This window comes from Spinacia oleracea, chromosome 5 (assembly GCF_020520425.1).
Source record: "Spinacia oleracea cultivar Varoflay chromosome 5, BTI_SOV_V1, whole genome shotgun sequence".
NCBI classification, from domain to species: domain Eukaryota; kingdom Viridiplantae; phylum Streptophyta; class Magnoliopsida; order Caryophyllales; family Amaranthaceae; genus Spinacia; species Spinacia oleracea.
The window spans coordinates 38325545-38348345 of NC_079491.1; the positions used below are offsets into that span (position 1 = coordinate 38325545).

A 22801-nucleotide genomic window follows, 5' to 3' on the forward strand; every position below is an offset into this window, starting at 1 on the left:
GAGGCTTTATTATTTCAAACCTTATGCAAACCATATTTCACATGAAAAAAAATTCATTAAATCCAGCAACTACACATGCACATTGCGTCATTTATCATGCCAATTAATTTTTCAATTAGATCATCTTACGATTCGTTTAATTTATTTTCTAATGGAACATGTTTAATTCATGGTATTCCTAATGTTTTAATTGCTGTTTTTATTCCAATATAGTCTATAAGAAATAAAAGGTAACATAACGATTTAGATGTTTTATACTTCGATCATGTTAACATGTCTTTATAAATTAATGTGCATAGATAAACAACAATTAATAGTTGGTTAAGATGGTAATGAGAGTTATTCTCCAGCATGAGGTCTTGTGTTCAAACCTTGTAGCTTTGACTTTTGGTTGTCAATAACATCACATAGCCTTGGTGAGTGGATGGCGTGGCGTAAAGGGAGAGCTCTACGTGGCACATAAACTTTTTTCGCAACGCCTTTTAATATATTCGTATAGATATATATTTTTTTTAAATAACCACCTTAAACTTTCTCCGTTAAGGAAATCGCCACCCAATTCTAACTTCCGTCAAGACTGCCGTTAGTGGGACCCACATCCAATGATTCTTTTAACTTTCCCTCCTTTCTTCCTTCCTTCTTTCTCCAATTCACTTGTTCCTCCATTAACAAACCTTGCTCAATTTTTTTCCCCCAAATTCCCCTAATTTAATCAATTTCTCTTCCAATTTTTCAAGTAATAAATTCCCCCATTTATCAGCATGGTGCACGTAGTGAAGCGGGTAATTTGTGAAATTATGAAATTAGGGTTCTTCGTATGTAAAATTTTGGGGTTCTTTAATTTTGGGTTTTAAACTCAATTGGTTGTTGGAGGTTGATGGACCACTGTTAAGATGGAAATGCTAACAGGAGTAAGCTTATTTAAAACCTCATATGTGGAGCAAATCTTAATCATAAGAGTAAACTTATTGCTAATGAAGTCATTAGGACACGAAAGAAGGAGCTAGCTTTGCAAGATGAGAATAGCAAGCAGAGATCAGATTTAGAGTGTTTATAAGGCTAAAGGATGATAAGGGACAACCATTTTTTGACAAATTCTTACGAGATATCTGTGTAAACTTCATACTTGCTGGAAGGGATACCTCATTTGTGGCACTCAGCTGGTTTTTCTGGCTTATTAATCAGCACCCAGAGACCGAGGAGAAGATTCTAGCAATCAAGTTTAGTATGCATTACAGTCATTACACAAACTGTGCATTCATCCCCCAATCCAGTTCCATAAATCAAAGATGACTTTACATTTAACCAGCATTAAACCTCTTAGGTATGCATTACAGTCATTACACAAAACTTCATCAAGGTATCCATCTACTAGTACCCATACCATTTTTTATACGAACCAACCCAAATAACTTAAGATGGAAATGCTCCATTTAACTTCCAAAATAAATAAAAAAAATAAAAAAAAAGCAATTCCATCTTAAAAATTCTGACAGCAACTAACCATCAGATCCAAGAGAAATTCCATTTTAATTTGCGGAAATTTGTTAGCTAATTAAAATTACTTGGAAAATTAGAAGAGAAATTGATTAAATAGGGAGAATTTCAAAAAAAAATTGAGCAAGTTTTGTTAATGGAGGAATAAGTGAATTGGAGGAAGAAGGAAGGAAGCAGGAAGGAAGGAAGAAAGGAGGGGAAATTAAAAGAATCTTGGGCCCCACTAACGACAGTTTGGCGGAAGTTAGAATTAGGTGGCGATTTCTTTAACGGAGAAAGATTAAGGTGGTTATTTAAAAAAAAAAACTTATAAGGTGGTTATTTCAAAAGTGACAACTTTAAAAGGTGGTTTTATCTTAAAATTCCTTAAAATTATACAAAAATAAATATTCTCTCTTAGAATAAACTATTTCCTAATGCGCGTACGATGATGGCTCATAAAAACCTTACTAGGAAAACCCAGTGGGAAAAACCATGGTTAAGGGAAAAAGAGTGCAGCGCGCATCTACTCCCCCTCATGATTACATAACTTGAGGTCTTTGAGACGACGCAATCCAATAGAGTAAACTAATTTCTTGAAAGTAGTAGTTGGAAGTGCCTTGGTAAACAGGTCTGCCAAAATTTCACTTGAATGAATCTGTAGAACATGTACATCACCATTCTTCTGCAGTTCATGGGTGAAGAAGAATTTTGGTAAAATGTGTTTTGTTCTATCACCTTTGATGTATCCTCCCTCGAGATGTGCAATGCATGCTGCATTATCCTCATACATAACTGTTGGAGGTTCTTTCCCTGTGGATATATCACAATCTTCTCGTATATGTTGAATTACGGACCTTAATCACTCGTGTTCACGACTAGCTTCATGTATAGCTAAATTTTTTGCATGGTTAGAAGAAGTAGCTGCAATAGTTTGCTTCATGGAACGCCAAGAAATCGCAATACCACCACATGTGAACACATATCCTGTTTGTGATCGAGCATTAAGGGGATCAAACAAATATTTTGCATCTGCAAAACCAATTAAGTCTTCTTTGGACGGGTTAGAAAAGAATAACCCATATCTTTCGTTCATTGGAGGTAACGAAGTACATGTTTTATCCCATTCCAATGCCTTCGAGTTGGACATGAGCTAAACATTGCTAACAAATTCACATAAAATGATATGCCATGCCTCATATGACTAGCAAGGTACATCAATGCCCCTATTGCACTTAAGCATGGTACTTCAGGATTTCTTCATCGTTTTCCCGAGGGCGGAATGGGTCTTTATCCACATCAAGTGATCTTACAACCATTAGACTACTCAGCGGATGTGCTTGATCCAAAGAGAACCTTTTTAGCACCTTTTCTGTGTATGTTGTTTGATGCACAAGGATTCCATTCTTTAGGTGCTCAATTTGTAGCCCCAAGCAAACTTTTGCCTTTCCAAGATCTTTCATCTCAAATATTCCACTGTATGTGAAATCTCCCAAGGAGTCCCAACAATATTTAAGTCATCAACATGCACTGCAATGACTACAAATCCTGCCCCAAATCTCTTCATAAAAATGCATGGACTGATGGGCTCATTCTTATAGCCTTCTTTTACCAAGTACTCACACGGGAGATTATACCACATACGCCCTGATTGTTTCAATCCATAAAGAGGTCTATTTAATTTTATGCAGTAATGTTCTCGAGAACTAGAATGTGTTGCTTCTGGCAGTTTAAATCCTTCCAGGACTTTCATATAAATGTCATTGTCTAGTGGCCCATACAAGTAGGTTGTGACTACATCCATTAAATATAAATCAAGTCCTTCTCTTATTTATATTTCTAGACTGACTAGAAATTTGAAAGTAGTTGCATCCACCATAGGAGAGTAAGTTTCTTCATAATCAATTCCAGGTCTTTGTGAGAACCCTTGTGCAACTAAACGTGACATGTATCTCACAATTTCTCCAGCTTCATTCTTCTTTTGCACAAAGACCCATTTATGTCCCACTGGTTTTACACCTTTACACTAGTAGAAAAATTTCCATGCGCTTCCCTTCAAGTGCGGCTTATTTAGTAAATTGGTAGCACTAGAGAGCACTAAAGAAAAAAGAAAAAAATATATTTTCACAAGTGGGACTCATTTTAGAAAATTGGCAGCACTTGATTTCAAATGCGGGCTTTAAACTCGATCAAGTACGGGCTCATTTCACAAATAAGCCGCACAAAACAAAAAAGGTGACATTCTCCTTTCTGACTCTCTCTCTCTCTTCAATTCAGACGACTCTCATTCACTCTTCACCTTAAACGAGTTGCCACCGAGCCTTCCTCTTCCTGCTGTCGTCGTGATCTCTTCCTCTTCCTCCTTCCCCACCTTCGTGTCGCCGTTAAGCTCTCCCCATTCTAGTTTTGTAATTTAAAACCTAACTCCTCAATTTTTTAAATTTTCTTTGTTTTGAGCTTCAATAATTCATGATTTAATTTAATGGTTTTGTGTTGTTGTTCAGATTAATCGGTTTTTGCTTGCTTTTGATTTTTCGGTTTCAATGTTTTGAAACCCTGATTTCATCCAAGTTAAATGTGTGACAGTTTCCCATTCTTCTCTTCAACTTGTGTTTAAACATGATTCACTTGGAGTTCTTCTTTGAGTACGATAATTTTGTGTGCCTCCTAAGTCAATTGATGAATTTCTTGTGGAAATTGGTTGTGTATTACTTGATTGATTTTGTTCTTGTCTTGAATATGTTGAAAATAATTGAGGTATTGAAAATAAATATTCCATTTCCCGCATTATATTCAAGTGTCAAGCGAAACTACATATTTGCTGTCGGTGTTGTTTTCATTGCACCGTTTGTCCCTGTAGTTTCGCTTCCCCTGCAGTTTCTTGTTGTTCGAATAGTTAAAGATATGTCCTTGATCTAGGGGGATATTAGTTGTGCTCCATCATTTCATGTTCGCCTTCTTTATTTACTCTTATGCAATTGTGGTTTCAGTTTTCTCTTATCTAGATGGATATTAGGATTAGGGTAATTGATAATGCTGAAATATTATTGCTGACAGGGTATAAAATCAAACGTGTTTGTGATTCCAGATGATCCACTACAGACGAATAAGATGTTAAAGGTGCAAGATACTGTGTCAGGTTCTTCTCAGGAAGAGTCGTGTGGGACTGCTTTCCAGGACAGAGAGAGAACTAGCGGTTCCTCAAGAAGATCAACCAATTGAGGTTTTGGCTGGGAAACACCTGGATAGCATCTGCAACACTCTAACATGAAAGGAAGTTCAGGCCGAAGCAGTATAGATTATTTTGCAATTGGTGATGGGAGTTTCTCAACTTCTGGAAAATCGGGGGAGAAAAAGAGAGCCGAGGCAGAAAAAACAATTACATTGGAAGTTCTTCGTCAGCATTTTGCAGGAAGCCTCAAGGATGTTGCGAAGAGAATTGGTGGTAAGTTGCTATTTTCTGAAAACATTTGGTTGAAAACAATCAAATATACATTCTCCTTTAAATACAGTTATACAGGTGACAAATTTGATAATCTAGTAATAGTGAGGTCTAAGGATGGACTTTGAGGGTAAGTGATCTTCGTAATATGCTTCCTTGGGTGAAAACTTAGTAACTCTCTTGCCTACACAAATGAAGTAAGATTTTGAAGTCATATAAGTGTGTAGGAGAAATACTGGAAATATTTCTCAATACTACGTAATTTACAAGTAAAACACAGCAAAAGAAGAAAATCAGCTAAAATGACAGAATCACAAAACTATGAGTTATACTTGAAGAGTCTAATCGCCCGTTGAAAGTTCTCTTTCATTCCCTCTCTATCTGAGAGTATTGCGACATTCATAGTATTAAGTAACAAGAGTTTAGGAAAATGTTTATGCTAATTCTACATTCACCGTCCCAAATGAGCCTTAGATGTGTATAAATTACTTGAAATGAATCTTGGAAACCTCTAACTAACCATGTGAAACATAAAAAGGTTTAGAATTTGGACTTAGCTTCATTTGTTGATATTTGGGACCGAAAATTCCATTTTGGGGTATATATGACCTATATCACATTTAAGACTCATTTGATCGTTATATTTCATATTTTGACTTAAATAGTTGTTTTTGCTCCCAACTCTCAACTAATGAACCAAAATAGGAATTTTTAACCGTTTATATGGTTAAAATACTTAGTATTAGCTTGCCAATCCCCATTCTCATCTACTTTGGTCAATTTATGCACATTTAAGGCACGTTCGATCCTTACATGTCATATTTTGACTAAAATAGCCGTTTTTGCTCCCAACACTCAACCAATGAATCAAAATAGGATCTCTTAACCCTTTACATGTTTAATACGCTTAGTATTAGGTTGCCAATTCTCATTCTCATCTACATTAGTCAATTCAGCACATTTAAGGCTCGTTTGATCGATATATGTCATATTTTGACTAAAATAGCCGTTTTCGCTCCCAACTCTCAACTAATGAACCAAAATAGAAATTATAACCCTTTGCATGTTTAATACAATTAGTATTAGGTTTCCAATCCTCATTCTCATCTACTTTAATCAATTTATGCACATTTACAGCTCGTTTGATCGTTATATGTCATATTTTGACTAAAATAGTCGTTTTCGCTCCCAACTCTCAACTAATGAACCAAAATAGGAATTCTAAACCCTGTTCATGTTTAATACACTTAGTATTAGGTCTTCAATCCTCCTTCTCATCTACTTTGGTAAATTTATGCCCATCTAAAGCTCCTTTGGGTCGTTATATGTCAAATGTAGCCTAAAATGGCATTTTCGCTCCCAACTTTCACAGAATGAACCTAAGGGCTCATTCTTAACCATTTCCACGTTTAATATTATTAGTTTAAGGTTTCTCTTATTCATAGATGACTATATATGCACATCAAAAGCTCGTTTAAGGCGTTATAGGTCATATGTAGCCTAAAATGGCATTTTTGCTCCCAACTTTCACAAAACAAACCTAAGTAAACATTTAAAACCATTTAAATGTTTAATATGATTAGTTTAAGGTTTATAAGACTCATTCCAAGCTATTTATGCACATCTAAAGCTCGTTTGGGTCGTTATAGGTCATATGTAGCCTAAAATGACATATTCGCTCCCAACTTTCACAAAACGAACCTAAGTAAACATTCTAAACCATTTACATGTTTAATATGATTATTTTAAGCTATTTATGCACATCTAAAGCTCGTTTTGGTCATTATAGGTCATATGTACCCTAAAATGTCATTTTCGCTCCCAACTTTCACAAAACTAACCTAAGTAAACATTCTAAACCATTTACATGTTTAATATGATTAGTTTAAGGTTTATAAGACTCATTCCAAGCCATTTATGCACATCTAAAGCCCGTTTGGGTCGTTATAGGTCATATGTAGCCTAAAATGACATTTTTGCTCCCAACTTTCACAAAACGAACCAAATGAACCAAAATAGGAATTCTTAACCCTTTAGATATTTAATATACTTAGTATTAGGTTGTCAATACTCATTCTCATCTACTTTGGTCAAGTTATTCATATTTAAGGCTCATTTGATCGTTATAAGACATATTTTGACTATAAAAGCTATTTTCGCTCCCAACTCTCAACTAATCTTATATTTAACTTAATTTAATTCATTCGTTTGCATGTACGTTGTTCTTTTAAAGGCTTTCAAAACTCCAAGGGAGCGGCCCTTTACCAAAGAGGAGATGGATGAAGTTCGAGACAAGTGGGCTCTTTACTTCACCGATTGTGAACTACCCTCAATGTAAATAGAACAAGCTTGTAGTTATGAGTGACTTAAATTACTTTGTTATTTATTGATTTAATTACATTTGAATTAATGTGGTAATATTATTGTAAACTTGAAATTCATATCATTTTTGAGGAATGTTAAGCTGATATTTGGTGAAAGAGTCTTTTATAAATTATAATGCATAATTTTATATTGCAGAATCAGAATTTGTATTGCGGATTTTTTTTTTAAAAAAAATAATAAATAATCACAAAGGTTGTGCTTGTTGCAACAAGTGAAACCTTTGTGAAGGTTATAGGTTGCGCTGGTTGCAACAAGCCCAACCCATAACTTTCACAAAGGTTGCACTTGTTGCCAACAAGCGCCACCTTTGTGAAGGTTATAGGTTGCGCTTGTTGCAACCAGCGCAACCTATAACCTTCACAAAGGTGGTGCTGGTTGCAACAAGCGCAACCTTTGAGCTTCAAAGGTGGCGCTTTTTCAGCGCCACCTATGTGAATTTCTCATATGTGACCAAGCCATATGATGCACTTGAAAAGCGCCACCTTTGATGCTTTTTCTACTAGTGATAGTGAAAGTACAATATGTGAATAGTGTAGAAATCACAAACGTTGCGAGTATTAAAAATCGGAGGAAGTATTAATTTCATACATTTAGGCGAAAAAATCAAAAATTTATTAATTAAAACAATTTTCGATTACATGAATTCTAGGGATTAAAATTGTAGTTCAAAATTTTAAAGATCCAAGATTTAACAAATTTTAGGTGGTATTTTACTCATAGGATCTAATTAAAGTATTAATTAATTATGAAAAATCACATCAAATTCCAAATTGTTTGAAAATCCAACGAATTAATTATAATTACAAATTAGGTTGCATAATTAACGAATTTAGTCCATAAAATTGTTAAACATATGCAGTAGGTCAATTATTAATTCAAGAGTCACATTCAAGATTCGCAAATATTTAATTTAACATCAAAAAAATTACAAATTTTGCATTCGAAAAACTAAAACCTCCGAAAAGTCATAGTTAGGCTTCGAATTTGGGAATTCTGGTTCGGTCGGAAAAAAAAAATTTGTCAAAATTTTAAAACGCCGTTTACATGCAGAATTCACTATAAAAACATAAGATTCCGATTATTATTTACAAAACTGCCGAAAATCCTGCGAACATATAATTAAATAATTGAACGAATTTGCAATTAATACATACACGAAATTAATTCATCCCTTTAATTCTTTGAAAATTTATAAAATTTAATCCATGTTAATTTAATTGATTAAGCAATTTATTAGAGACTCGTGATACCACTAAAAGGTTATGAATAAACTAGTTCATGCTGAAAAACCATAAAGCCATGAATCCAAATTAATTGTCACATAATCAATTAGCATAGTTTAGTATACATACTATGTGATGCGAGCCTTCCCTAGCTGCTCCCGAACCGAACAAGAACAAGTATAGGGCTCTAAATGTCACCCCTCTGTAGATAGTCCACAACACGTTCGGATCCGCCTTAGATTCAACCAACTAGGATATAATCTAAGGTTTTATGCACTCGGGAACTCACTATAAGTGATAGTCTAAAGTATTGAATTTACTGAATTCAACTTGTAATGTATATTATCATATATATTATGACCATGGATCACATATTTATCGAGAATAGAATAGTCATATCCCACTAGGATCAGATTTAGTAAATCCTTTAGAATTAGGATTCTAGTTAATCTTAAACTCTTAGTATTTTAGAAATATCCAAACATCTTAGTATTAGGATTGTTCTAAAACTCTAAGTTATGTAAGATTAGGAAAACAAACAACTTGTGGCCCAAGTTACTTGACAAGCAAGAAAACTTGGCGCCTAAGTTATTGGAGCTGCCACGCCGCCTTGCCGCCCACGCTGACATGGCTAGCAGGCCACGCTGGGGGCTGGGCCTGGAGCTGGGCCTTGTGCCTGGCGTTGGTTTGTCATGCCTTGCGGGCTTGCTCGTCGGGCGATGGGCTGGCTCGCTTGCCGGCCTGTTGCTCGCTGTGCTTCCGAATTTTTTTCGGTTCCGGAATTTATTTCCGATTCGAACAATATTCTCGTTCCCGATAATATTTCCAATTTCGAAAATATTTTTCGATTTTGACAATATTTCCGATTCCGATAATATTTCCATTTCCGACAATATTCCGATTCGGGCAATATTTCTATTTCCATTAATATTTTTCGATTCGAACCATATTTCCGTTTCCGACAATATGTTCGACTTCCATAATATTTATATTTCCGTTTCCGGTAACATCTTCAATTCCGGAAAATATTATTTCTTTGCCTTTTGATGATTTCAGCTCCCACTAGAACCAAGATCCATCATTTTCCAAATGTCCATAAATAGAGTATTTACTGAATATTATATTCACCTAAATACTTGATTCGTTCACGTACTATTTATGTGACCCTACGGGTTCAGTCAAGAGTAAGCTGTGGATTAATATTATTAATTCCACTTGAACTGAAGCGGCCTCTAGTTAGGCATTCAGATCACTTGATCTCACTGAATTATTAACTTGTTAATTAATACTGAACCGCATTTATTAGACTTAGCATTAACTGCATTAATTGCAAACTTGGACCAAGGGAATTATTTCCTTCAACCCCTACCCCGTGCAGGAAGTAGCTTCCCAAAGAGAGATGCCAAGGTCTATGCAGCATACTGTACGACCCGTGCCCATGTTTTCCAGTATTTTCTTTTTTCTCGCTTTTCTTGCTCAAGGACCTTACATGGTCCGTGCCCATTATGCGTGGTCCGTGCACTCCTATTTTACTTCCTCAAGAAATCTTCCTATAATAAATCATTAATCAAACAAAACTATATATTGAATTAAATAAATCAATAAAATGCATGGGTTTCCTACCATGAAACGCTTATGTACGATCATTAGCTTGACACATCTTGGATTCGAACTTAATCGGGTTCCGACTCATAAGAAGGAACTTCATAAATATTGAATTGGACCATTACTTTCGTACCAGCAATCACAGAGTAACAAGTGTTTGTTCTTATTTCTCCTTTCACCTCAAGGGGAGTATCATGAGAGTCCTCATAGATTTATGCTTTCTTAGCTAGGCTCTCATAAGTGGCCTTGGTTATGTCTATTATGGTTTTCATCAAACTACCTCATGCGGCCTTGTCCACGACGGCTCTATTATCTGGTCGGAGGCTATAGTTAAAGGCACTAACAAAAACGCATTCTAAGACACCATAGGGACACCTCGCCTTCTTTTCCTTGTATCTTTCCCATGCACTAGAGAATGATTCTTCACCACCTTGGATAAATATCACTAAGTCGTCCTTCAATTCTTGGATCTTAGGAAAAGGAATGTAGCACAGCCGAAAGATGACATCCATCAATTTCCATTTCTTGAAGTTATTCGTCCCAATCGTATTGTGCCCTGCCTTAGCCTGTCTCTCTAGAGTGTAGGGAAGGCTTGAACCTTATGATGTCCGGAGCATCCCATCATACCTCATGGAGTCACATTTCTCCACAAAGGAGTCGATGTGCTCCATGATGCACTCATCAATTCTTCCTCCGAACATGTTTGCTTTGAGCAGCTTTATAAGAGCTGGGTCGAGTTCCACAAATGCTACTAGAATTTTACTTTATTGCGTGGCTCATTGCTACCTCTATAATATTATTCACCCTTGCTCTTCCAAGTTCATTCACAAGAAGAAACGTAAGAAAAACTTAGCTAAAAAAGGTAAGAGAAGTAAGGCACGCAATCTCAACAATACTAGTAACAAAAGTATAGCTATAACTAACAACTAGACATAAGATAGCATACAAATCCGTTGATCCCCGGCAATGAGGCCAAAAACTTGATGCACTCTAAGTTCGGTCGTTAAATACCTAGATAAATCACCGAGTAATATAATCTAGTCCACTTGACTCAATCCTATGACACTACAACCATTATAGTAGACAAGGGGTAAGTAAGGGGTCGAACTCCCGGGGATCAAGCGTTTTCTACAGTAACAAAGCACATGTAATCACTAGAATACTTCACTTCAAACACAATCAATGATTGGGTTGTTTTCACAACTTGTGACGAATTGCACAAATGGAGTAAACTATACTAAATTATAGGACTAGAGAAGAGGGATTCCACCTAGTATAGCTATGGAAAGTCAAGGTCTATCTTACTCTACTCAAGCATGAACATATGGCTAATTGCAACTTAGTCTAAGGAGCATTGCACACTACTACAAACCATTCACACCCGATGATCACGGTGTGGTTCAAGAGTCTATAGTCAGGTTTCCGATTTCCTAACTTGGTTCTCGATGGTCACGGTGACAACTAAATACATAGAAATGAGGCTCAAGAAATCTATATATGAAAGGAATAAAGAAATTAAGCAAAGAAATAACTAAATATACTTGAATTTAAAGAGGAGATCTTACTCCTAAAAGTGCATAATTCAAAAGATAAATTAAAGAAATTGGAGAGTTAAACTAGAAAGAAATAAAGTGGTGAGAGTATGTAACCTAAGACAAAAAAATGATAGAGAAAACACTACTGCACACTCCACACTGTGGTCTTTACGGTAACATTCTATTTATACTAAAGGGAAACATGTATCCAAGAAGTGGGGTATCCGTCATGCGCCGCACGATCCCAGCTGAGTTACACGACCCATGTAATGTAGTCGTGCAAGGTAATCATGTAAGATCGAATCGCAGGTGCTGCATGGTCCGTGCCAAATGTGCACGACCCTTGTAGCGGTTCATGCATCAAGTGTTGCACGACCCACATTATATCATTCATGGTTCGTGCACATCTGCTATCGAAGGTGACTGCTTCAAGGCAATGCAAGGGTTGTACGGCCCGTGCAATTATAATGCCCCTAGCTGCTTCACTTCTCTTCTACTCTTCTCCCATGCAAAAATGTCATGCACTCTTCAAGCCCAACAACTTGACTGGGTGGAAGCTTTTCGCACATACTTCTCCTTCTTCGTGAGAGCCTTTGATGATAGTGATGAGGTGGGATGATAAGGATGTCGCGAATCTTGCACTTGATCCCCATTGGTGTGGTCATTCTCTTTTTTGGATTATCAGGACATCCATACTTAGTGTGTCTCTTTAGCTTGTTTTGAAAATTCGGAGAGAGGAGCCTTGTGTAGAAAACAAGCAAAGAAAGGCAATAGAGTAAGAATAACTCTAAATGCAACTATATGAAAATAAATTACGCTAATATGTACACAAAAGAGTTCCTAATTTGCTCCTAAAGATGTGCAAATTAAAGCACATCAGTTCTCAATTCCACTTTTCCAGAGTCCTAGATGAATGAGGTTTGTGATATTCTTATACACGGAGTACTTGCTTGCTAGATCTTGTTATTACTCCCAGATTTGCTTATACTTTATTATCTAAATTTTAGATTAACTGATTTATATGTATGCGAACCAAAAATTGGATCATTATTCGATCAGCACCATTGACCGTAATTGCTTTGTTGATCCCGTAAATAGTGCAAAAGTAAAAATGATGAATTTAAAATGAAATAGAGGGAGTAGATACATAACAGTTTTTTTTTTGTAAATGTAAAAATTTTCATGCGGCTTTTTATTGAAGTATGGATATGCACTTCTTTACTTGCGAAGAAGAATGATACACTTTTGTTTGATGTAAACAATTAAGACAACACCGTCTTTTATGTTATAGGAAAAAATTAATACGATTATACAAGTAGTAAAAATTATAAATGCTGAGCCAACACGTGAGTGACATGTGTTTGTGACTAGTATTGAAAAACATCCAAATTATTCTGAATTATTTATGCCTTCTTGACAAAAAAATGTAGCAAGTTAACCTCAAAGTCTCCATACCAGTGAGCTAAAAGGCAATAAAATGACAGTGGGAAAACATAAATATGCCTTATATATTTTCTTTAGCACTAGTGAATCTATTTTTCATGTCATACTGCTTGGTGAACTTTAACCAAATACAATAGATAAATATAAATAAAATTGTGTGGGATCTTATTAATTTTTTTATGGAAAATGAGCCACATGGACAATACACGTTATAATTGGGAAGGGTGATTTGAATCTATGACCTATCTACATAGGCACTTATTATTGACAACTAGGGCAAGAAATCATTGGTTGTGTGGGATCTTATTAGATAGCCGTGTATATTTTCAAATGAACTTATTAAAAAGAACTAAATACAAAACGAAAGACATACTCTCTTCATCTACAAATCAGTTGCACTTTGACTTTTGCGTCATTCATATGTCTTATATTCACCTAATAATCTATTGCTCCGTAATATATAAAACAAATGTTATTATGTAAAATAATATATTCAACTCGATGTATATTTCTAAAAGTATTAACATTTTATAAGTTTTACTCACATATAATTAAATATTTGAATTTTCAAAGGTGTGTATATTGGCAAACGTGGAAATTAAATTGGAGAGAGAAAAAATATTAAAAGGTGTTTGACGACAATCTCATCAAAAGAAATGGTTTAACTAGCTAGCTAATAAATAAGGAAAATGGTACTTGAAGTTGATTAATCCCATCATCATTCAGATTAAGTTTTGCCATCATGTACATATCACTTGGAATCAGCTAATTAAAGTGCTTTGAATAAAGTTAAAACTTAAATGCTAATTTTCTCCAACGTGATAAAATTGTTATTCATAAAAAGAAATATATATATAAAAGAACGTTCGACAGTTAGTAAAATTGTCAAACCATATACCACAACACCTATCTCCTACCCAGTTGGCAGCTTAGCAAACTATTATGAATAGTATCAATAGAAGACTAGTTCTATCATAAAAGCTAATATTAAAAAAGCATGAATACGCTTGACATTATTTTAGAAATTAATTTCACGTCTTTCGGCATAAAATTTCCCATTGGTTGGTTGTTCAGGAAGTAACGCAAGCCATACACCAGTATCAGCTGCATCTTCAACAGATACATTTCCATTCCACCCTGTCATTGCTGTTTTAACCCAACCAGGGCAAAAACAATTTACACAAATTTTTTCACCTTCCGCTCTATCTGATAGCTTTCTTGCCAAGTATCTTGTATAGCAATTAGTAGCAAGTTTCGATATTGAGTAATCAGTGGATGTTTGAGGCCACCCTGCATTGATCCAACTACCGTCTTTTGTCTGTTCTATAAATGTTTTTAAAGTATCATCAATTAATTCCTCTGACAATAGTTCTTCATTAGATAGTTGTTCTCTCAATGTATCATCCTCAATCCTCTGGGAAAAAAAATATATTTCAAATAAGTTTCATCTCTCAATGTATCATCTTCATATAAGTTTCGAGAAAATATGGAAGAAGAAAGAAAGTTCACTTACTTTTTTTTTTGTTATTTTTTCACACAGAAATAACTAATTACTCCATTTGTCTCATATTTTTTTTGAACGTTTAACCGTCGATAAAATTTTTGGAGATAAATTGTAGTGTGGTTGTCAAACATTATTTTAATAGAAAATTGGATGTGTTGGAAGCTAGTGGGATACTAACATTGTTATATCAATGGAAATTACAAGAATAATACAACTCATTTATAGGTAGTGTGCAAATAGTGGAAAAGGAAACAATGCAAAATATTTTTGACGGATTCAGTAAAATTAGTTTATAGCTTACATTTTTTTTCCCATGCAATCTTCCCAGTCTTGAGCTAATATTCACAATACGGGCACCAGAAGGAGAAGGTCTCATTAAAGGGATCATAGCCTCAATAACACTTTTGGTGCCATAATAATTTGTTCTAATAACTTGCTCTGCATGTTCAATTGAATTCTCTGATCCAACATTGAAATTGATACCTGCATTGTTAACCTGTTTTCATCGAATTTCAGACCTTATTTGTCAAGTAGTAACATGTTCTAAACTAATTTAATAGAGAATTTTGGGTATTTACTATCTTAATGATACACTACTTTTGTATCACCTAACTTAAGAAATTTTTATTTTATTTACTACCTTAAAGCACGTTTTATCTAGATTCACTACCACATTACGGTTTTCTCATTTTAAAATTAAGGCTCTGTTTGGAACAAATGCAGTTTGTTAGTCTCTGTTTTATTTTTGGAAAATATAGACAAAAACGAGTTCAGCAAAATCATTTATAAAAATAGATTTTACTATTTTCCCGAAACCACAACGAAAATATCAAAACCACTAAAAGTGGTTTTTGATTTTTTGTTTTGAAAAAAGCATCTCTCTCCACTTAGTTTTTCATTCTTCAGTTCCTCTTCCCGCTTCTCTTTGCTTTTTGCTCTCTCCACTAAAGACTGTTTAATGAAAAAGTACAAAAAAAATTGGATGTGGGGATGGATGCGTGGAAAAAAGTAATATGTGTAAGAAAAACCAATCATGTTTTATGGAAAAGTGGAAAAAGTTTATGAATTAAAATAGAAACAGAAAAAGTTTTATAAATGTCCCGATTAGGAAAACATGAATATCAATATGAAAAGGAGGGAGTAACAGTTTTGAAAAAATATAAAACAAAACACAAAATCAGCTTTCAGTTTTCTAATAACATAAAACTCAAAACCGCACATGATACTGAATAATCCCTAAGACATCTTTTTTGTTCTTTATTGGTTTAAGTGATCAAAAACTCATTCTCCTTCTTTACGTGTAATGATTCCACAAAGGCCGTGCTTTTGAAATTTTATAAACGATCAAACAAATCAAACAATATTTACGAACTTTAAAATATTTGTGAAGTAACAAACAATTTGTTTTGAAATATCGTTTTCTATGAAATCCCTATAGAAAAAGGGGCAAAGGAGCTTTAAATCAGTTAAAACGACTAAAAGAAAAATATATCTTAATTTTAAAACGAGAAACCGTAAAGTGGCAGTGATACAAAAACAAAAACATACTTTAAAGTAATAAATTACAAACAAATATTCATAAGGTACTAAATATATAAATAGTGTATTTTTTAAGGCAGTGAATACCAAAATTTCCTTTTAATATATACAAATTTCTATACTATACTTCTTTAAAGATTTTTACTAGGTATAAATGGCTCATTATCATACTTCATCAAATAATTTTAATTTAGAACTCAATAATATTTTCTCATCACAAACATTGAGCAAAGTACAAATAGAATAAAAATATTTAACAATAGATTTGGACAAGTTCTTCTTCGGCTATATTTTCCCCTTCTTATTTAGTTAAATAAGTTTTCACATATGTTAGTTATTCTTATCAAAAAAAATAAGTTAAAGTTAGCAAAACTAAGATAAGTTTATCAAAAAGAAAGTTAAGTTCATGTGACCAATATTTATCAATGTATTAATACTATGCTGATATACACCATTAATTGCCAAAAAGAATTGACTGATAGACACTGCAATATGACCTGATCTAAAATTACCAATTCTAATGGTTAACCCCCATGTTAAGATGGTTGCTAGATCAGTTTAAATCAGTCTGGCATCCTTAATTGCCAAAATTAACAAGCTAATAGACACTCCAATATGACTTGATCCGAAATGTCTGCCTACCAACTCTAATGATTATCTCCCCCAATGTCAACCTATGTGTTATGTTAGATCGGTTTCAATGCCTCCCAGGTAGGATATGACCTATACCATCTATAGATTGCACCATTCTAAATTGTGTATGCTTCTAGATCAGTTACAATACCTCACAGGTAGCATTTTATAAATCAAAAGCCCTCGTTAGGCAAGCCCATTTCAACATACAAAAAAAGTCGATAATCTTTTGTCAATTTGCAACTAGATAGTCATTCTTGCTCAAGCATTAGGCAATGAAAAGCTCTTTAAAAAAATGACATTTTTGCTCATTGATGGAAATAACCACTAGAGAAAGTTTTTCTACATGGTCAAAGTTGAATTTTACAAAGATTTGTAAGGAAAAATCATATTCTAGGGGGTACATTATGGTTGTATTTCACAATAACCAAATAATTCTGATGTGCTACTTCTTGGATTCGAGTCCAACAATAAATATTTTTCAAGCAAGGTAACAATAAAAATTTTACAAGCAAGATTTTTACTAGGTATATATTGCTCATCATCATACTTCAAAAAATAATTTTAATTAAGAACTCCATAAGATTTTCCCATCACAAACATTTAGCAAAGTACAAATAGCAGAAAAATACTACGTATTTAACAAGAGGTTTGGAAAAGTTCTTCTGCGGCTATATTTTTCCCTACTTATTTAGTTAAGTAAGTTTTCACATATATTAGTTGTTCTTAGCAAAAAAAAAAAATAAGATAAGTTTAGCAAAACTAAGATAAGTTTATCAAAAAGGAAGTTAAGTTCAAGAAAATAATTACTTCTAATATCTTTAGTATTTTTCATGTATATTAACATTTAAAATATAATAGGTTGAAAATTTGTTCGTTTTTGGCGCCATTAGCAAAACAAGGGTTAACCTACAGTAAATTTTAGTAAATTTAATCAAACACCACTCTTAGTATTGATCGAACGCTCAACTATATTAAGACAGTAACAACTAAAATTTATACTCATGATGTCTGTAAGACAAGAAAACCTTTACTTCGTCTTAACTAGGAAAAAATTGTTTGATTAATGTTAATTTCTTTGTCATGTTTTCTAAAGTCTTCCAACTTTTCGTTTCCATTTTTGTTTTAATGTTAATCATTTCATAGTTTACTCTATTTATTTCAATTTGCATTTCTATTTTTTTTAAACATACACAACTCGATGAGCTCTTTTTATTATTCTAAATTTCTTACTATTTATATCAAGTTCTCATAAGAGTGAAGATACTCATATAGGTATCCCCTCTCCATTTTTACTTGACAATTTGTTTATACGTTAATTGTATGATAACTATTTATCAATCTTACCAAAATATCTAGGCCACCATGAGTTTCTTGAATCCATTCAGCGAAATCTAGAATAGATTGAGGATCGACAATATCTAATTGATGAAACTCCACTAACAATCCAACCTCTTGTAGGACTTTCACAGCCTCAATACCAACTTCAGTATCTCTTGAGGTAAGTACGACTGTCAACCCATGACCAGCAAGTTGCCTAGTGATCTCAAAACCTATCCCTCTATTACCTCCAGTCACTACTGCAATTGTTTCAGAGGTCCACCACCTAAGATATCCAAAATCAATATAAAAAACTATTAGATCCTTAATAGAAGAAGAGTTCAATAAGAAACTTCGGCCATATGTACACTTGATCAAAATTTAACATTTTTTGTGTGTGGAGAAAAATCCACAAAGGAAACAAGGTTATAAAACTAGTTGTCATCCACATATTTTACATCTTGTACATGATATACATATTTACCTTTTTCTATACAGACACAATAACACAAGTACCATAAGATGTGAATTGTGTTAAAACAATATGATTTTATCAGCACAAATGACCAAGGAACCATTATAGAACAAATAAGTTTAAACCACTATAATGGTATAATTCCAATCAAATGATCAAATTATTTTAACTATAACATCAAATTATAAAGTAATATTTAAAGCGTTTACACTCAATTTCTTATGCCAAGTGAAGATCTCTAGCCTCTTTCGAATGGTCTTAATTCATGTGCATCACTAAAGGATAAAAATATTGTATATACGGGAAAAAAATCATTGACCTCGAGTTTCTAACAATAAAAACTTATCCACTAAGATAAGTCATATTTCATGTCTTCAATATATAATAAATGTAAAATAATAAAGACAGTAAAATACTAGTAGGATTCAATTACGAGTTTTTTACATAAGGGCATAATTATAGCTGTCCCTGTAATGATATGTGAAATTTCCCAAGACCAAATACTACTGAATTTAAGCTGATTAAATGAACATTAATTTATTACAACTTACAAGCATACTCCCTCTGTCTTAGAAAAGTTTCTACACTCTTCATTTTCATCCATTCCAAATTAGTTTTTACACTTATATTTTGGAAAAGACCCCACAATCTATACCTAGTCTATAAAAAGGAACACCATAGATTATTATAAGCCATGTGGCATCTCTCCTTTCATCCATCATTTTGTTTTGTTATTTTTTCCAATTTTTCTTTATTGTTTCTATGATTTACAACTTCTAATGCCTCTTCCACTCCATTTTCCTTCTTCAACATCAAGTTATTAATAGTCTAATATACTCATTAGTCTCTTCCACTCCACCCCTTTAACATCCAATATTTATTCAACATATATTTTTTTATATTTTTCCAACCTTTATATTACACCTCTATTTAATTCATATATTACCAAAAATCAGAAGTACTCACTAATTAAAACTTTAAAATACATCTGAACAACTACTACACAACCGTCCGTTCTATGAACGAGCTCAAAAGCTAATTATTTTAATACACATCTCCTTCCACTATCAAAACACTATGGTCTCACTCTCCCTCACATTGCATTAAAATAAACATTTTACTATCTAATTTTCAATAAAATACTACCCAGGCCATCATCTACATTCCATCTACTTTCCTAGTAAAATACTATTTGATAACCAAACAACAACTTATCTCCTAAAACTATGTGCCTTGATAAGTGTCAAAACTAATTTGGGACGGAGGGAATATTATTTTGGAAAGTTAACTCTCATAATTAGAGTTTCTAGACAAGGATAAGTTTCTTTCATTGTAGCATTTGGATGGTTTGTTCTGGCTCAGTGTCTCGAGCCATCATTTTTTACAGTGGTTGTTTTAAAGGGAATCCATCATAAAAGGTTTTCTTTTGGCCAACTATTTTCTCTTGCTTGCCAAAAAATATTTCTCATAAATAGAGAATTTATATTTATTATTTTCCTATCATATATATATATATATATATATATATATATATATATATATATATATATATATATATATATATATATATATTTATATTTATATTTATATACTATAATTTATAAGCTCAAAATTCTCAAGAAATTAAAGCTAGACCTTAGGAAACATTTTAATTTCTCAAAATTTTGTTAATGCCTCAAATCAATTATTGAAGCATGTTTAGAAAATAATTGACCCATTAAAAGAATGTGAAATTCTATGACAGAAAAATTTGGTTTGCCTGCAAAATATTAATACGAGGCATATATTTAAAGAATTCAAGATAGTCATGATTAAAAAACTTGTAATGAGTTACATAATCACCTAACATTACATGTTTCCTCAATTTTTGATTCCTCCAAGAGATTATTGTGTATCCATTAGACGCTTACAACAACAACAACAACAATAAACCATCATGGTCATCAATAACAACCATCTACATCCTACAAAAGGGGATTATGATGAACAAAAACGAATAATCTTTCTCTTAATAAACAATTTAATTAAGTATTTTTTTAAAATAAAATGGATAGTAACGAGTTCATTTAATATTGAGAAACTAGAATCCACATCATTCAAATGACATTAAAATAATTGGAAAAGTTACAAATACCGTCGATGGTCTGAATATGGAATTGTACGAAGCAAAGAAATCTCTTGGAGTCTCTTTTCTCGACGCTCTTTTGAGCGTTCTTTTCCTCCCACCATTATTAATTTTATTTTTTGTTATTCTTTCAAATATTTTGAGTTTACGTTTTAGAATCTAAAAGGGAAGAAAGAGGAAGGAAATAAGGAAATGAGGGAAATTGACAAGGAAGGTTGAGAAGAGTGTATGCAACGATGCCTGTTCAAAGAAAGGACTTCCCGCACCGAGAGTTTATAGGATCTTACATTCCTCTTTAAAGTTCTAGCGGAAATAATTCCTAAATTTAAGGTATTTCTCTGTATTTTTTATTTCTTTCTTGTAAAATATCGTTTTTAAGAAAATTTATCATGTCATTATTGAACTTTATTTGGCCAAAAAAATGCCGACGGTAATTGGTATTAATATATACGTACAAATTTTATGAATACTAGGACATATATATGCTAGTAAGGAACAATTCATCATGGAATTAAATCTACTCCAGTCGTACTTTTTTTTAAGAGTTACATACTTTATCCGTTTTTTAATACTCGCAACGTTTGAACTTTTTACACTATTATATAATCTACTTTGACTATTCTTGGTAATTTTTAATATAAGATAAAACATAGTCATACTTTTTATAATTTTTGCATAAAGAGCATTTAAGATATAAATGACCAAAGTTGTGCATTGACATGCGTGAAAGTAACAAACATTGCGAGTATTAAAAAACGGAGGAAGTACATTATTTACGGTCGTATTTTTTAGGAGTTATATTTCCATTTTTAGTAACTTCTACATTAAATATTACATCCAAGGTCACTCCTCCATTATTTAACATTTATCTTTCTCCTATGGTCTTCACACATTCTCACATCATCTTTTCTCACAATAAATTATCCACCCACAAACAAATATTTACAATAAATAATAGCACATCCACCACTTGCATTATTATTATAAGAAATCAACTCAAATTTCTTATTACTTGTGTCGATCAACATGTAATTTCAAAAAAAAACGGAGTTAACATGTAAATTCTTTAATGGTTATTAGTTTAAATATCAATTAATATAGAGTTAACACATAAAGAGTAACACCTAACTTGGATCAAATCGTTTGAAAGCGTAATAGTAAGTCAAAATTTCTCCTTTATTACTAGCTTTTATGTTTATGTTCACAATTAATGTCAACGTCATTTTTAAGTTTTCCACTTAATGAAGATTTTTTTTATTTCTTCGTATAATATTGTGTTATATTCCTCTCCTTGTGAGAGTTTGGAGGACATATATTTATTTTATTTTATTTTATTTTCTAATACAAATTTATTTTATGGGCACTTGTGTAGAATCACACCATATGTCAGTCCTTCGAATAAAATTAATTGAATAAGATCAAGTTTTAAAGTTAACGAACTTCGTGTATGGATGATGTAATGTCTATGAAAGTTTGGTATGGTAATTAGTTATTAAACTTATTCAACAAGCTAGTTTTGAAGGAAAAACAAGATACTACAAGATTTGAGAAAGAACACCTAAGTAGAAATTTATGTTTAATTATATAAGAACAAAGGCGATGATCAATATTGTGCACATTGATGAGTGATAAGTTGATAAATCATACCATGAAATTTCAGGAGAGAGTGATAGAAGATATATTGATGAAATGCACAAGCATTTTGAAGAATGATTTCAGTTTATGCCGAGACGATCTACGATAGAATTCATATATTTTGATGGAATATTATAAGGTGAGGAAGAAGCGTATGATTTATTTGATTAGGAAATGTTGGGATTTACTACGATCTAATCAAGTGCAGAAAAAATCACCATAATAGTATCTCATGTATAAATCCATAGTAATTACAAATCAAGGGTGTTAATCGAATACATATGTTAGATGCGTGTACTCTCGTTTCCCCACGATCGAGTTCAAGATACAAATTAAGGACTCTAATTTTCGTCCCTCTACACATATCCAAATGATGCGATCGAATTTTCCTTTATGTTTTTTATGTTAGAACCAATGAGAACTAGATACACTTATCTCACTTTCTCGATGGCGTAAGGTCT

The 22801-nt window shown here is 33.0% G+C and overlaps 1 protein-coding gene across 1 annotated transcript; it reads right to left on the minus strand.

Moving 5' to 3' along the window:
- Positions 1-13916: 13916 nt before the first annotated feature.
- Positions 13917-20950, minus strand: LOC110797137 (uncharacterized). Its single transcript, XM_022002232.2, has 4 exons — positions 20715-20950; positions 18133-18391; positions 14915-15109; positions 13917-14523 (listed from the first exon to the last, which is right to left on the minus strand). The coding sequence occupies exons 1-4, from the start codon at positions 20807-20809 to the stop codon at positions 14128-14130; spliced, it is 945 nt and encodes a 314-aa protein (XP_021857924.1). The 5' UTR covers positions 20810-20950; the 3' UTR covers positions 13917-14127.
- Between the last annotated feature and the right edge of the window lie 1851 nt (positions 20951-22801).

Bases quoted from the DNA above. Each gene is read 5' to 3' on its own strand.
- LOC110797137 (XM_022002232.2), bottom strand. From the start codon at position 20,809: ATGGTGGGAGGAAAAGAACGCTCAAAAGAGCGTCGAGAAAAGAGACTC. The intron at 18,392-20,714 runs GTATTTGTAACT...TGGATATCTTAG, and splicing joins CCATATTCAGACCATCGACG to GTGGTGGACCTCTGAAACAA. The intron at 14,524-14,914 runs GTAAGCTATAAA...TTTTTTTCCCAG, and splicing joins GATTGCATGGGAAAAAAAAT to AGGATTGAGGATGATACATT.